The 15079-nt window shown below is 47.6% G+C and overlaps 2 protein-coding genes across 2 annotated transcripts in view; both read right to left on the bottom strand.

Moving 5' to 3' along the window:
- LOC119310083 (extensin-like) overlaps positions 1-895 on the bottom strand; it is a 2243-nt gene extending 1348 nt beyond the window's left edge. Inside the window, exons 1-2 of the mRNA XM_037585929.1 lie at positions 769-895; positions 12-415 (exon numbers count right to left, since the gene is read on the bottom strand). Coding sequence (XP_037441826.1) covers positions 12-415; positions 769-859 — 495 coding nt within the window. The 5' untranslated portion in view covers positions 860-895. The remainder of the gene's footprint in view (positions 1-11; positions 416-768) is intronic.
- Positions 896-1583: 688 nt separating this feature from the next.
- Positions 1584-6446, bottom strand: LOC119311611 (protein SUPPRESSOR OF FRI 4-like). Its single transcript, XM_037587268.1, has 7 exons — positions 6085-6446; positions 5809-5906; positions 4502-4622; positions 4006-4391; positions 2949-3067; positions 2791-2844; positions 1584-2017 (listed from the first exon to the last, which is right to left on the bottom strand). The coding sequence occupies exons 1-7, from the start codon at positions 6273-6275 to the stop codon at positions 1949-1951; spliced, it is 1038 nt and encodes a 345-aa protein (XP_037443165.1). The 5' UTR covers positions 6276-6446; the 3' UTR covers positions 1584-1948.
- Positions 6447-15079: the final 8633 nt, after the last annotated feature.

Raw genomic sequence — 15079 nt, 5'->3', positions numbered from 1 at the left:
GGCGCGACCACCGGCGGCAGCGGCGCGATCTCTGGCGGGCTGGGCGCGACGACAGGCGGCAGTGGCGCTATCTCAGGCGGGCTGGGCGCGACGACTGGCGGCAGTGGCGCGATCTCAGGCGGGCTGGGCGCGACGACCGGCGGCAGTGGCGCGATCTCAGGCGGGCTAGGCACGACCTCCGGCGGGCTCGGCGTGATCTCAGGCGGGCTGGGCACGACCTCGGGGGGCGGAGGGGAGTAGAACTGCATGGGCGGCGGGGGCGAGAGATAGGCGAAGGAGGGCGCCGGGATGACGGGCGGCGGCGACGCTTCCGGCTCCGGGGCGCAGCCGGGGGAGCCCGGAGGCGGAGAGGCGGAGTGGTGGTCGGACTCGGAGTACTGGTCCAGCAGCTCGTCCACCGTCAGCACCCTCGCTCCTGCTTGTGCACCCAACAAAACCATCAGTCAGTGTGACAGTCGTTAGTGTTTTGTCAAGTTAATTTTACTAAATTTGCACATATTTCTCAGCAAGTGTGAGCAAAATTTCAGTAAGATCAACCTGTTAGCATGCTAAGATCAACCGAATTTGAACATACAAAGCATTGTCAGTAAGAATTGGCATAAATTTCAGCAAACTTCGGCGTGAAACTCTTTCGCAGCAAGTGGAAGCAAATTTTTGTTGAGGGGTGAAGGTGGCAAACACACAAAATTTAAACTCAAGTGTGCGTCCTCTACACATGCTAGGGAAGAAGTTTATTAAGATCGATGAGAGAAGCAGGAGCATACATACCGCATTGCGCGACGAAGAATGCGAGCACGACAACAATGGCGGGGAGGAGGAGAGGGCGCGAGGTGCGCCGGGAGCTCTTGCATTCCCCCATGGCGGGCAGGTGCTTTTTTCTGTGCAATGAGGGGCTTGGAGCTGGGGCTGGTGATATAGCCATGGAGCATGGCTGTGCAAAGGTTAAAGGTTAAAGGAGATGACATTGCAAATGCAGCAAAGATACTAGCAGAATCCAGTGAAGTGAAAGAGTGAGCTTTAGGGTGTGTTTGGTACTACACACTGAGGAAGAGGCAGAGGCAGAGCATGGAAATGATTGGATTCGTTGGTGGGTTTGAGGTTCTTTTCTCCTTTGGCAGTCTTGGCACAGATGCTTTGCTTGCTCGCTGCTTGCCCGGAGACGGAGAGACGCGGGGAGGGTCCTCCGGCCGACTCCATGGCTCCTTTTTCCTCCTCGTTTGCTTGGGATCCACTCAACATACGTCCCCACCCCACACACAGGTCGGCATCCGTGTAATGTTGTAGAATGTGTTCATGCACGCAAGGATCTTACCTTATTTATGGCATAGTTTGCACGTCCTAGCATTCTCAGAAAGTTCAAATTTGCGGCAAATTAAAAGGGCGCGAGATTAGTTCAAAAGAACGGCGTAAAGCAGCAGACAGGCGGCATCTCAGATCGTTGCGAAAGGTAAAAGGAACAGACGAGTGGTACCGGAGAGAAGAATTGCATTCCCTTTGAGAAATTTGCTGAAACAAGCAACACCTCTTTTGCTTTTGCTAGCCATGGATACACGATCACGGCGCCGAAGGCAAAACGACGGTGCTAACAACGAATGGTACTCAACAGCAGCACAGCTGGTGAAAAGACACTGCTAATTTCATCCTCGGGTTTACAGAGCTGACGATACTCTCATATCGTCAGTCAATCGACAACGGAACAAATGACTTCTAGGTCTCACAGGTTTCCACTCACGACACGAATAGACAGGACACAAATGATGTTGAGCCAAAATCTCCAAGTCAGACCAATACAATCTTTCAACTGCAGTAGCTCCAGTCACTAACTAAGTAGATCAACAACAGGGGGGATCCAGGATCACCGATTGCACGGCGTCCCTCCTACGGATGCACGGGTGAGCCCGTTGGTGAATCGCATCAAGCTGTTTACTGAACACCGGGCGCAGCTTGTTTATGTGGATTGTCTAGAAAATGTAATATCTGATATTCTTCGATCGAACGCTGCATCAACCGAGCTCATCTGTCCACAAAAGTTTCAAAACAGAGAAAGGTGGTATTAGATTTGACCTCTGCAACTTGGGAACAAATAACAGAGCATGAGAATTTCCTCTTTATGAACAAAAGTTGATGGCTCACAGGCCATATGAAAGCTGACCTGGAACCAAACTCTCACCACATTCTCGATCAAAATTAAGTTATAAATGCTACAGTACTGGCAGAAGCTCAGCCGCACGTGGTGAATCGTAAAAAAAAAATAAGTATAATGCTTAAACTGAAATTAATACATACACGTTTGCGTACTGTCCAGGGCTTGGCCGATAACCCTCAAGTCATTAGCACCATGAGATTTGTCAGATTGTAAAAAAGCTTACTAGCAGGAAGAACAATGTATGTAAATACCTACTTGGAACTCCTGGTGTGCGCGAAATCAGCAGGATATAGAGGATCAAACAAATAAACACCAAGGAGATGTCATGAATATGTAAAAGGGTAGTTTAATAGGGAACCATCTCACATACTCCATCCGTTTCCAAATACTTGGAAGTTCTAGGTTTATCCTATTAGACTTGGTCTAACATACAGATGTTTGATATGTTTGACTTAGGACAAACCTAGAACTTCCAAGTATTTTCAAACGGAGGAAGTATGCAACAAGCCAACATCTCATATTTCCATGGAAATTCAACATGTACTTCTCTCTTTCAAAGCTCGTATAACTTGCTCTACGGGTGCCGCACTCCAATGATTTTTGAGAGATCATTGGTAATGGAAACATAAAAAGCCAGAACTTACCTGGCTAGTTTCGTCATGCACCTGGTACATGGGCAGCGCCAACCTTCTTTCCTCCTACATAAATCAACAACCATTTTAGACATTAGACTTGTATCTGATGATCAAACAAATTCCCAGGTCACCTGTAAGGATGAGAGTAAAGGGAAGGGAATAAATACCATTGACATTGCTTCATCATCCCACACCAGATAGACCTCACTTGTAGCTGGTTGAGTAGCAGACGTTTTACTATTAGTGGCAGGTGCAGGTGGATGTCCAACTGCTGGTCCTCCTGTACCTGGAACAGATGCATGCACAAGTGAATTCACAAAGGCCATGCCTAAACAACAAGAGCAAACATAAATATCAAATGGAAATACAAAACGTCAACTCAGAAGTACCCCTTCACATAAAATGAGCTATATGTTGTGTATTGTTTTAAACAACAGATAAAATCTTGCCTAAATTCCTCTCAGGTGTTTATAATAAGATTTAATTAGTCCACATTGTTCTCTGATTTCCTTTCATATACTATAAATACTCTATACAGTAGGTGTGTTATATATGCAGGGATGAACAGCGAGAAAAAGCGGAAACAGAGAGGAAATACTGAACTTTGCAAAACAGAAACGGACATGGAATTTTTTATGCAGAAACAAAAAAAAATGAAACGGTGGTTTCAGACGGAACAGACACGGAAATGGAACTTTCCGTTTCCGTGAATACGGAATTTCCATTTTTACTAATGGGCCTATGGCTACTTTGTAGCCCAACCACCAAACAATACACAATGAGAGTGACAAAATGGCCCGTGTGAGGCCTGGCTTCTACTACCACACGCATACTTAACTGACCGTATATGTAATTTCCCAGTACTACTACAGTACTACATTAAGTCACTAACCTAATCATATTATTTTGTAGCCCTTTTAACCATTGATTAAGTTTGTTGGTTTGCGTTTTGTTTTTCTTTATGGTTCAAGGGGGTTTTCAAGTTCCGGTGGACACCCGCTTCCGTTGCCGTGTCTGCTCTGTGTTCGTTTCCGGTAGTATCTGTTTCAAAATTCATTTTGGGGTTTCTGCATTCATTTCTGCTTCCGGACAAAAATATGAAAACAAATGTGGTGGCACCCAATTCTGTCCGTTTCGGCTCTGTTTTCATCCCTATATGTATGTATATGTCTCAAACAAAAAGCTTAGACATAGGCTTCAAAAGTTCTGGGAAAATCAACATACCATGGTTATTAGCTACATAGCCATATCCTGCCGTACCAACTGATGCTGGAGAATTTGCTGCAATAGTTGCAGGTGAAATTGACGAGCTGAATGAGGAATTTGCGGCTCCATTGCCAGTGGTGTTAACAGGAAACAAAGGCTGGGAAGCCTGAGGGGCAACAGGTGAAGGAACCCCTGTGGTGGCCATAGCATATGATGTCTGAAGTAAATTAGCAGGTGCTGATGCCATCATAGGATTGGGCATGTTTTGAATGGGAAATAGTGGTTGCTGTGGTGCTTGCCCAGCAATCATTGGGGGAACTGAAACCGGTGGTTGTTGAGCAAACCAAGGTTGCGGCTGCTGAAGAGGCCAAATCGGAGGTCGGACCATCATTGCAGGATTATACCTGTGAAAAAATGAGACAGAAATTAGAAGTTGTTCCAAAAAGAGTGCCAACAATACAATTGGACACAGACTGGGACTAAAAATTTAGATAGAAGAAAAAGGAGAGCATACATAGGGCGGGCTGCACCATAAGGCCGAGGAGGAAAAGGCATGCCTATCGGATAATTAGGCATAATAGGAGGTCTTATTGTCGGCACTTCTACTTTGGCCACCTTCGATGAAGGATCTTCCTCTGCATGTGGAACACGTGTAAAAGGTTAGACGACATAGTATTGGAGGGAAATAACATGGCAGGCCCTTACTTACACTGCCCGCCAAAAACAAAAGGTTCAGCGCTTACATGTAATAAAGGTTAAAAAACATGCTTATTGTAGAGATAGAACATGGTAAGTTCAGCAGTTAAGGAATATCAAATGTATAGGTTAACAACATGCTATGCAGGAAATTACACAGTAAATTCGGCACTTAAGGAATCCCCTGCACGTTTAAGCGTGACTAACCAGGCCAACGCTGAGGGGGTCTGGTGTTTCGCTGAGGCTGGATGGTGGGCCTTTGGGATGGTCTTGCGTGTGGTTATTCCCTGAGAAAGGTAGCTATTTCACTTTGTGTGGCTGCGTCTGGGCCTATGGGATGGGGTGTGGGGCCCCTGCCTTGGCTGCCGCACTTGTGCGTGGATGTGCGATGTGTGTGCATGGATTTTTTTTGGTCGATGTGTTAGCCGAACTGTGGGCCCGGCTGTGAGTGCATTGCTGTTTCCATGTGCGCAATGGTGGTGGGCTACTGGGACGCTGCTAATTGCACCACAGCCAGGGAGCGGTGCCAAGTAGCATGTAGCTCTGCCACAACGATACATAAATGCACACCGTCGTCCAAGCTAACAAAACATTCATTTATACATGCACCAAACACCACTATATTTGAGCGCAGCGGAGCACACCACCCCGCCTTCTCAAATGTAAGGGTTGAACAACATGCTTGTTGGAGAGAAATAACAAGGCAAGTTCATACCTTAGGAATTATATGCATGTAAAGGTTAAAATGACATGCTATTGGAGAGAAACAACATGGCAACTTAATCACCAAGGAAAACTACTCATAAAGGCTAAACAGCAGGCCATTGGAGAGAAATAACATGCACAACTGAACTCTTGGGGCGGGGGGGGGTTTCATTTGCTGATGGGTAATTATGGTCAGGCGTGCGTGAACCACGCTCGACGTTTAGATGATATTAAGGAATCGGATAATTAGCGGCGTGATTGGCCATCGTCATAAGCAAAAACTAGTCAACAGAAGCAACACTGCCATCCAGATTACAGCGGAGAAAATAACTAGAGCAAACACTCTGGCCTCTAAAGAAGTTTAGTAGATAGAGAAACAAAAGGCCAGGGCGGAGGAAATAAGCAAGGTGCGGCGGATACCTTCCCCGTAGTGGGCGGCGAGCACGTCGGAGGGGATCCCCTGCATGCCGAAGATCTCGATCTCGGTGGAATCCCTCTCGGGCTTGGCATTCGGAACCCTGCGGCCAAAGGGGAAAACAGATTAGACACCACCGGGTAACCAGAGCCCCGTCTACCGCGGCACCGGCACGGATCCAATCGAATCGAGCGGCGGGTGACCCCGAATCTGGGCCGCCCCGGCAAGGAGGGGGCGGCGCGGATCCATGGCTAGGAGGAGGAGGAGGAGAGGGTGCGTACTTGGTGACGGACTCCTTGTGGACCTGGAGGACGTGGATGGCCATGCCGCCGGCGGTGGAGAGCTTCTTGTGGCAGACGTGGCACTTGAAGTGCTTGGCCTTCTGGTGCTGCACCAGGATCTTCTCGTCGTCGAACTCCCGGTCGCAGTAGTAGCAGAACACCTTCTCCACCCGCTTCTTCTTCTTCCCCATCCCCGCCTCCCGCTCCGCTCCGCTCCCCGGCCCTCTCCGCCCTCCGGCGAGACGACGGCGCGGGCGAGCTAGGGTTTCGTTGGGCGACGCCGCGGGGGGAGGGAGGAAGGGAGGAGGCGGCGAGGGAGCACGCGAGTCCTCGGTGCGATTTGGAAGGGGGTGACGGGGTCGGTGCGGGGGTCCGGAGGGGGAGTTTGTAAATATGGCGTGGCCGCGCCGGGGTCCGGAGGCTGGCGTGTGGGCCACCACGGGCGCCCTTGGGGTTGCGCCTTTTTTCCTTCGGGGCCCCTTGGGTTTGGGTGTTTTGCGGTCAGCGCCTTGCGTGTGCCGTGCCCCGTGTCGCTGCGGGCGGGCTTGGGATGGGCCTGCTCGTTCGTTGGAGCCGCTGGCCCAGGTTGGGCCATCTTCGTCTGCACCAGAATTGGAAGGTTTGTCTAAAAAAAAAACAGAATTGGAAGGTGCGGACGATTGAACCAGCAGTCTTTTTTTTTAAAGAAAAGAAGAAGAGATCCATGATCAATCGTAGAAGGCAAAAGTGGCTACTGATTGCGGAAGTCCACACCACGAGAGGTTTTAGACCTAGCGCTTTGTTTGCCGACATGGGATCGGCGGTGGATCCAGCTGAAAATGTAGTTTGGAGGCGGATTGATGCCAATCTCTTCATGGTGTGGTTCGGCTGTTTAGGTGAAGGCGATGGTGATGAGTCTGTGGTTCTTTAGGAATCAAGCTCAATTAATGGAGTACGGTAGGTTTCAGAACCCTAGGGCAATGGTCCTTTAACAAGCTTGTGGTCTGGGCACAGGTACATAAGCTGAGGTTCAAATCAAGCTACATGCATGGTTCATTGGAAAATTTGCGAGGCTTCGTTTCAAGATGAAAGTAAACCAGCAAATCATGATATTTGTGTCAATAACGGAGAGGATGAGAAAGGAGTGGTATCAAGTTAAGTATGAAAAGCTCCTAGTGTTTTGTGCAAAGTGTGGTTTATTCGGTCATTCGCATCGAGAATGTGGTAACCGTGAGCATGATAAGGCAAATTTTGAGTGGGGTGACTTCACCCTAGTTGCTATCCTAGAGGTCGTGGACAGGGAGGACGTGGCTCATGCTATGGCCGGGAAAGGAATGGAAGAGGGAGAGGTAGAGGCCTTGATGCAACAGGGTTCGAAGTACAGGAGATGGAACGTTTCGTGGAGGGAGTTGGAGATTTAATAGTGTTTTCCAAACACAGGCGACTGGTGGAACGAATGCTCCTTCTAGTAATGCACCCAAAAAATGCTTTAGGTAACCAAGATGTTCATATGCATGATGGAAAATGTCCTGGGAAGAAGGTCGGATGATGACACTGGTATACTTGCTTTATTACTAGCGCATTCAGTTGACCCCTCTCTGGTTAATAGTGCAATTGTCCCGGTTGACAAGAACTCAGTAGTTTTTGCGATTGTAAATCATTCCGAGGACGGTAATGGTTGCAAAACTCCCTAACACTCCACAAAGGAATGCAAATAAGAAGAAGCGGAAAGGTGCTGATGGAGAGGCACTCGGTGTGAATAGTTCTCTACAAATTTTGGATGGGTCGGCGGCTCCCAGCATGGGAGATAGTCGTGAATAATCAAACTCTTAACGTGGAGCTCCTGGGGGCTTGGGAATGCCCTGGCCGTTCGAGCCTTGCTGAATGCCCGACGAGGTTGTAACCTAGATGTGATGTTTTTGTCGGATACTCACTTAGATAGATATCCAACATAGTGTTTGTGGAAAAAATTGGAGTTGGACCAAAAAATAGTGTGTGCAAGTGATGGAAGAAAAGGTGGTCCGGTATTCTTCTGGAAGAAGGAGATTGAAATCCATAGGCGGTCTGGATCATATATATAGAAGGAGATTAAAATCCAGAGACAATCTGGTATTCTTCTGCAAGTGATTAAAATCTAGATGTGAAGGTTGAGTATGGAAACAATCAAACCTGGAGGTTAACGGGGATGTATATATGGTGAATTTCGGTGGGAAAATAAATTTGAAACATGAGAGCACATGTGCCAACTACATCAGGCTCATGATCTTCCATGGATACTAATCGGCAACCTAAACGAAATCCATTTCTTGCACAAGAACGAAGGTGGTAACCCAAGACCACAATAGTACATGCAGGCATTTCAAGGTGCCATAGATGCTCGTGAGTTTCAGGATCTAGGCTTTGTTGGTGACTGTTTCACTTGGCAAAGAGGTTAGATCATGGTCTCGTTAATAATTCTTGGGCGCAAATGTTTCCTCATGTTCTACATAAGAATTTGCAATATAATCACTTGCATCACCGTCCCTTAATGGTTAACATCAAACACTATGTGCAGCAAGGGGAGGGTGGCAATCAAACTAGGAGATTTGAGGTCATGGCTTAGGGAGAAGGGTTTCGGTGAGGTGGTCATGGAAGCTTGGACAAAGGTGGGGTTGATCCAACTGCTAACAGTATGTTTGAGAAGCTACACTGAATGCATGATCAGTTCCATGACTGGGACTAGCGAGCGCTCAACAAACCAAAAAGACATCTTCGTAAGGCCACAAAAGGATTTCTTGAGAAGGTGATAGCAGGGCCTCTGGATGATGAAAATGATGTTAAGAAAAGCTATCAGAGTTAATAGAGTGTCTAGTAGAATTGGAAGTGATTCATATGGTGCAAATAGCAAGGGTGAATTGCTTGAATTGTGGGGACCATAACACGGGGTTTTCCAAGCTTATGCTACTGCAAGAAGGAAAAGGAATTTTATGGGAAAGTTAAAAGATAAATATAATGATGCAAATTGGGTGGAAGCTACAACATCTTTGAATCCTTTCATTCAGAATTATTTTGTTAACTTGTTCACGTCTAAGGTGGAACAAACTGATCCTTTTAATTTGGAAAATGTTGATACAAAAGTCACTATGCGAATGAATGATATGCTTCTTGCCCCATTTACTCATGATAATGTTCGTAAAGCAATCTTTATTATTGGTGACCTATATTTGCATGATATATTTTTCAAGAAGTCCTAGCATATATTGGGGGGAAAATAACCAAAAGGTCATTCTAGCAATTAACTCGAGACAGATTCCAGCTGAGTGGAATAATACAACAATTGTAATGATCCCCAAGATTGATTCTTCTAAACCGGTAAATCATTTTGTCTTATTAGCTTATGCAATGTGCTCTATAAAATAATTTCAAATGGTGTTGCTTGATCATCTTAAAAGTATCATTCTAGAGTTTACCTCCCCAACCCAACACAACGGCGTGGTGACGGTGATGGTTAAGTGATCTGCGCAGGGCTTCGTCTAAGCACTACGAGAATATGACCGGAGGCGTAAACTGTGGAGGGGGGTGCCGCACACGGCTAGGAATAGTTGATCTGTGTTTTAGGCGCCCCCTCCCCACATATATAAAGGAGGGAGAGGGAGAGAGGCAACCCTAGGAGCGCCCAAGTAGGAGGAATCCTACTTGGGCTCCTACACTACAAAAAAAGACACATCCGTGACATTTTGGGTCGAACGAAACTTTTTTCTATCATACTTATGGCACTTCTATGACGATAATTGTGACAAAACCCGGTATCATCATAGATGTGGTGGGCTCCTACTTCTATGACAAAAAATCATGACAGTAAATGGGCTTTTCGTCCTGAGCGGGCCGGAGACGCAGCTGCATGACATTCTTTGGGCCGTCCATGACGGAAAAAACCGTGGTAGAAGCGAGGGCGAGGAAAATTTCGGCGAGTTCCCGGTTATGGTGGGAGGTCGGGGGCCGAGCGATTTGCGTTTCTCTCGTACACGCACGCGCGTGTGTGCGAGGCGTTGGCTCTAACTGAACCCGAGCGAGGCGTTGGGCTCTAACTGAACCCGAGCGATTGCACTGCAGGCTATGCGTTACTGAACCCGAGCGATCGATCGATGGCTGTTAACTGAACCCGATCGAGCGATTCCTTAGCTACTGCTGCTAACTGAAGCCGATCGATTGGATGAACAGTGAGCGTTGCACGGGGGGGGGTGGATGAACAGTGAGCGATGGGCGCATGGATGAGCAGGACCCCGTGGCGTTGTCTCTGGATGAACAGGACGGCCCCGTGGAGGGCTGGATGAACAGTAGACAGTGGAGGGGTGCCCGTGGAGGGGTGGTTGAACAGTAGTCGGTGGAGTAGCGCGCGGTGGAGGCTGGATGAACAGGAGCCCGTGGAGGCTGGAGGAGGTCGATGGTGGAGATGAACAGTATCCCGTGGAGTCCCGTTTTGCGGTACGCCACACCCCTCCCGATGAACAGGGCCCCTGTTTCGACCGTAGCGCTCCAACACAAGTCCGTCTTGTCCGTTTTGCAGTACACCACACCCCTCCCGATCAATAGGACCCCCGTTTTAACCATAGGAGGTCCGTTTCCTTCGTTTTGCGGTACGCCAGACCCCTCCCGATGAACAGGATCCCGTTTCGAATGTGGCCGGTCGAACACAAGGCTTGCTTATGATTTTTTCTAGGGTAAAAGACTTCATATAGAAGAAGATGGGCACCGGAGGCCTGCCAGGTGGCCCACGAGGCAGGGGGCACGCCCAGGGGGGTAGGGCATGCCCCCCAACCTCGTGGACGGTGGGTGGCCCCCTCTGGTATTATCTTCGCTCAGTATTTTTTATTAATTCCAAAAGTAACTTCCCTGGAGTTTCAGGACTTTGTAATTGTGCAGAATAGGTCTCTAATATTTGCTCCTTTTCCAGCCCAGAATTCCAGCTGCTGGCATTCTCCCTCTTCATGTAAACCTTGTAAAATAAGAGAGAATAGGCATAAGTATTTTGACATAACGTGTAATAACAGCCCATAATGCAATAAATATCGATATAAAAGCATGATGCAAAATGGACGTATCAGTTCCCCTTCCGGACCCAGTTCGACGCGGGCTTCCCGAATTCTCCAGTGCCCCTCCGAAGAAGTTACTTAATTGGCGTCCTCGAAGCCCCAAGCAAGAAGACAGTGCGGAAGTAATGAGGTTAGTTAGCAAGATCAGATTACTTGCCCACTCCGGACTCTCGATAATCGAAGTCTGGCTATCGCGATAAAGCGATGTATCCAGCCTCTCCAATCCAGAGTGACCCCGTTATGGTGCTACAACGGGGATGGCGACTCATCTCTCTATAAGCGCGAGGGTCCTGATACCTCGGCCGCCATTCTGGCAGATCTTTACAAGGGGGGGGGGATAAGAATTTCTCCGCTTAAATTGCCGGGAAGGCTTTTCCATGTATAACCCCATAGACTGGGTAAGTTTATTGTTTCATCAGCATTGTTTTACCTCATTATCGAGGGGCGCTAACCATTCCGACTGTCGTTTGAAACAGACATGGAGGAAGGTAGTTGAAAACATTCACTGCCCTTCCCCTCAGCCAGAGGATCATGCTCGCACCGAAGACCCTGGCTTCCATGAGGATCCAGATATATTTGTGGAGTTTGATGATGGAGTCTATTATCAAGCGAGTTTTGACGGCTCAGAACTGGCCATTACGGTCGACTACCCTGGCCTTTACTCTTTTGTTAAGGTAAGTGTTCGGAAATCATATTCAAAAAGAGGACCCCTTGTTTGCACCTCACCCATCATACTGAACCATGTCTTATAGGATCGGCATTCAACGAGCCGAACCAAATCAAGGGCAGCCCCAGGGAAGGCAGCATCTTCGCGGGGTGAGCGTTCAAAACGAAAGGAGTCCAAGAGCGCCGCTGATCCTCCTCCATCATCAAAGAGGTATAACTCTTAATATATGCCTAGGCATAAGATCAAATTGTCATGTTTCTCCCCCTTCTATTATCTCAGGAGAAGTGCATGATGAACCGTACCCAAGATCCCGGCTAGCCGAGCTTCATCCAATCCAGCGTCGGACTCGTCGATTAGGACGAGGGACCATACGGAGGCGGCATCGACTCATCCACCTCATGAGGATTCGGATGACATATCCGTCACCAATTCCGAAGTGGAGAGTGCGATGAATCATCGACGCCTAAAAGAGACCCTGCGCGCTCCAGCTTTTGCTGAGCAGGAATTTACCGCCCTTAGCACCGTGGACACATATATCCGAGCTGCCCGGGATGGACTTACTAGAGTTGCTCGCCTGTTCTCAAAAGATATACAGGTGAAAATTTGTGCAAATTAATAGATATGTGCCAATGGCCCCCGAGACTTGAAGCGGTATAAACTAACCGTTTTAAGGATCGTTATGATTGTAGGTTCTTAAAGAGAAGAACAACATGCTGTCCCAAGAGCTTGAAGCAAGCCGGACACAGCTGAATGCAACCTCCTCAGAACTAGAGGAAATGAAGAAAAGCCCAATGACCACTGGTTAACGGAAAAAACTGGAGGAGGAAAGGAACAAGCAAGCCGAAGAGATAAGGATCTTAAAGGCTCAATTATCGGCCGCGCAAGAAGAGAACAGAAAATTTAAAGGCGGCATATTCAGTATGTCATTTGAACTATCCAGGGGACTCATCTAATAATACGACATTTTATAATGCCGTCCTTGCAGGTCTGTTAACCGGATGTCTCGAAGAAGAAGTGTCCGGATTTCAAGGCAATGTTCTAAAGGAACTGTCTAGAGTGAACGAGCGGGCCCAAAAAGCAATGAAGAGCATGATCAAAGCCCTATGGCCATCTGATGCACCTCCAGAAAGCATGGAGGGGTTGGCGAACCTGTTCAAAGGTGCCCGACGCCGGTTCGAACTATGGAAGTCGTCAGCATGCCGGGAAGGTGCGCGAGAGGCGTGGGCGATGGTGAAGACGCGCTTGATACGTCTCCAACGTATCTATAATTTTTGATTGTTCCATGCTATTATATTACCTGTTTTGGATGTTTATGGGCTTTATTTTACACAGTTATATCATTTTTGGGACTAACCTACTAACCGGAGGCCCAGCTCGTATTGCAGTTTTTTTTGCCTATTTCAGTATTTCGAAGAAAAGGAATATCAAACAGAGTCCAAACGGAATGAAACCTTCGAGAGCGTGATTTTTGGAACGAACGTGATCCAGAGGACTTGGAGTGCAAGTCAAGAAGCATCCAAGGCGGCCACGAGATAGGAGGGCGCGCCCTCCTGTCTTGTGGGCCCCTCGAGCATCCACCAACGCACTTCTTCCTCCTATATAAGCCTACATACCCCAAAAACATCCAGGGAGCCACCGAAGAAATATTTCCGCCACCGTAACCTTCTGTATCCGCGAGATCCCATCTTGGAGCCGTCGCCGGCGTTCTGCCAGAGGGGAATCCACCATGGAGGGCTTCTACATCAACACCATAGCCCCTCCGATGAGTTGTGAGTAGTTTACCACAGACCTTCGGGTCCATAGTTATTAGCTAGATGGCTTCTTCTCTCTTTTTGGATCTCAATACAATGTTCTCCCCCTCTCTTGTGGAGATCTATTCGATGTAAACTCTTTTTGTGATGTGTTTGTCGAGATCCGATGAATTGTGGGTTTATGATCAAGTTTATCTATGAATAATATTTGAATCCTCTGAATTCTTTTATGTATGATTGAGTTATCTTTGCAAGTCTCTTCAAATTATCGGTTTGGTTTGGCCTACTAGATTGATCTTTCTGGCCATGGGAGAAGTGCTTAGCTTTGGGTTCAATCTTGCGGTGTCCTTACCCAGTGACAGAAAGGGTTGGCTAGTATGTAAGGGTATGAACCATAGAGAACTTGGAATACAGTAGGTTTAATACCAATATAAATAAAGAATGAGTTCATTACAGTACCTTATGTGGTGGTTTTGTTTTCTTTCACTAACGGAGCTTATAAGATTTCCTGATGAGTTTTGTGTTGTGAAGTTTTAAAGTTTTTGGTAAAGCTTTGATGGACTATGGAATAAAGAGTGGCAAGAGCCTAAGCTTGGGAATGCTTATGGCACCCCAAGATATTCAAGAATAGCCAAAAGCCTAAGCTTGGTGAAAGATCGAGGATGTCGCCTAGAGGGGGGGGGGGTGAATAGGCGCTTTAAAATAATTACGGTTAAGGCTTGAACAAATGCGGAATAAACCTAGCGGTTAATTTGTCAAGCACAAAACCTAAAACAATTAGGCTCACCTATGTGCACCAACAACTTATGCTAAGCAAGATAAGCAACTATGTGATAGCAAGATATATGACAAAGAACAATATGGCTATCACAAAGTAAAGTGCATAAGTAAAGGGCTCGGGAAAGAGATAACCGAGGCATGCGGAGACGATGATGTATCCCGAAGTTCACACCCTTGCGGATGCTAATATCCGTTTGGAGTGGTGTGGAGGCACAATGCTCCCCAAGAAGCCACTAGGGCCACCGTAATCTCCTCACGCCCTCGCACAATGCAAGATGCCATGATTCCACTAAGGGACCCTTGAGGGCGGTCACCGAACCCATACAAATGGCGACCCTTGGGGGCGGTCACCAAACCCGTACACTTTCGCAACCCTTGGGGGCAGTCACCGGTATCCGTCAAATTGCTCGGGGCGATCTCCACAACCTAATTGGAGACCCCGATGCTTGCCCGGAGCTTTACACCACAATGATTGAGCTCCGAACAACACCAACCGTCTAGGGCGCCAAGGCACCCAAGAGGAACAAGCTCTAGGGTGTCCAAACACCCAAGAGTAACAAGCTCAAGGGTACCAAGTACCCAAGAGTAATAAGCTTCTCAACTTGTAACTTCCACGTATCACGTGGAGAACTCAAATCGATGCATCAAATGCAATGACAAGGGCACACAGAGTGCCCAAGTTCTTCTCTCTCAAATCCCACCAAAGCAACTAATGCTAGGGAGGAAGATGAGAGGAAGAACAAGAA

Source organism: Triticum dicoccoides, chromosome 5B, assembly GCF_002162155.2.
Source record: "Triticum dicoccoides isolate Atlit2015 ecotype Zavitan chromosome 5B, WEW_v2.0, whole genome shotgun sequence".
In the NCBI taxonomy this organism is placed as follows: Eukaryota; Viridiplantae; Streptophyta; class Magnoliopsida; order Poales; family Poaceae; genus Triticum; species Triticum dicoccoides.
This window is presented reverse-complemented; position numbering and strand designations above follow the sequence as displayed.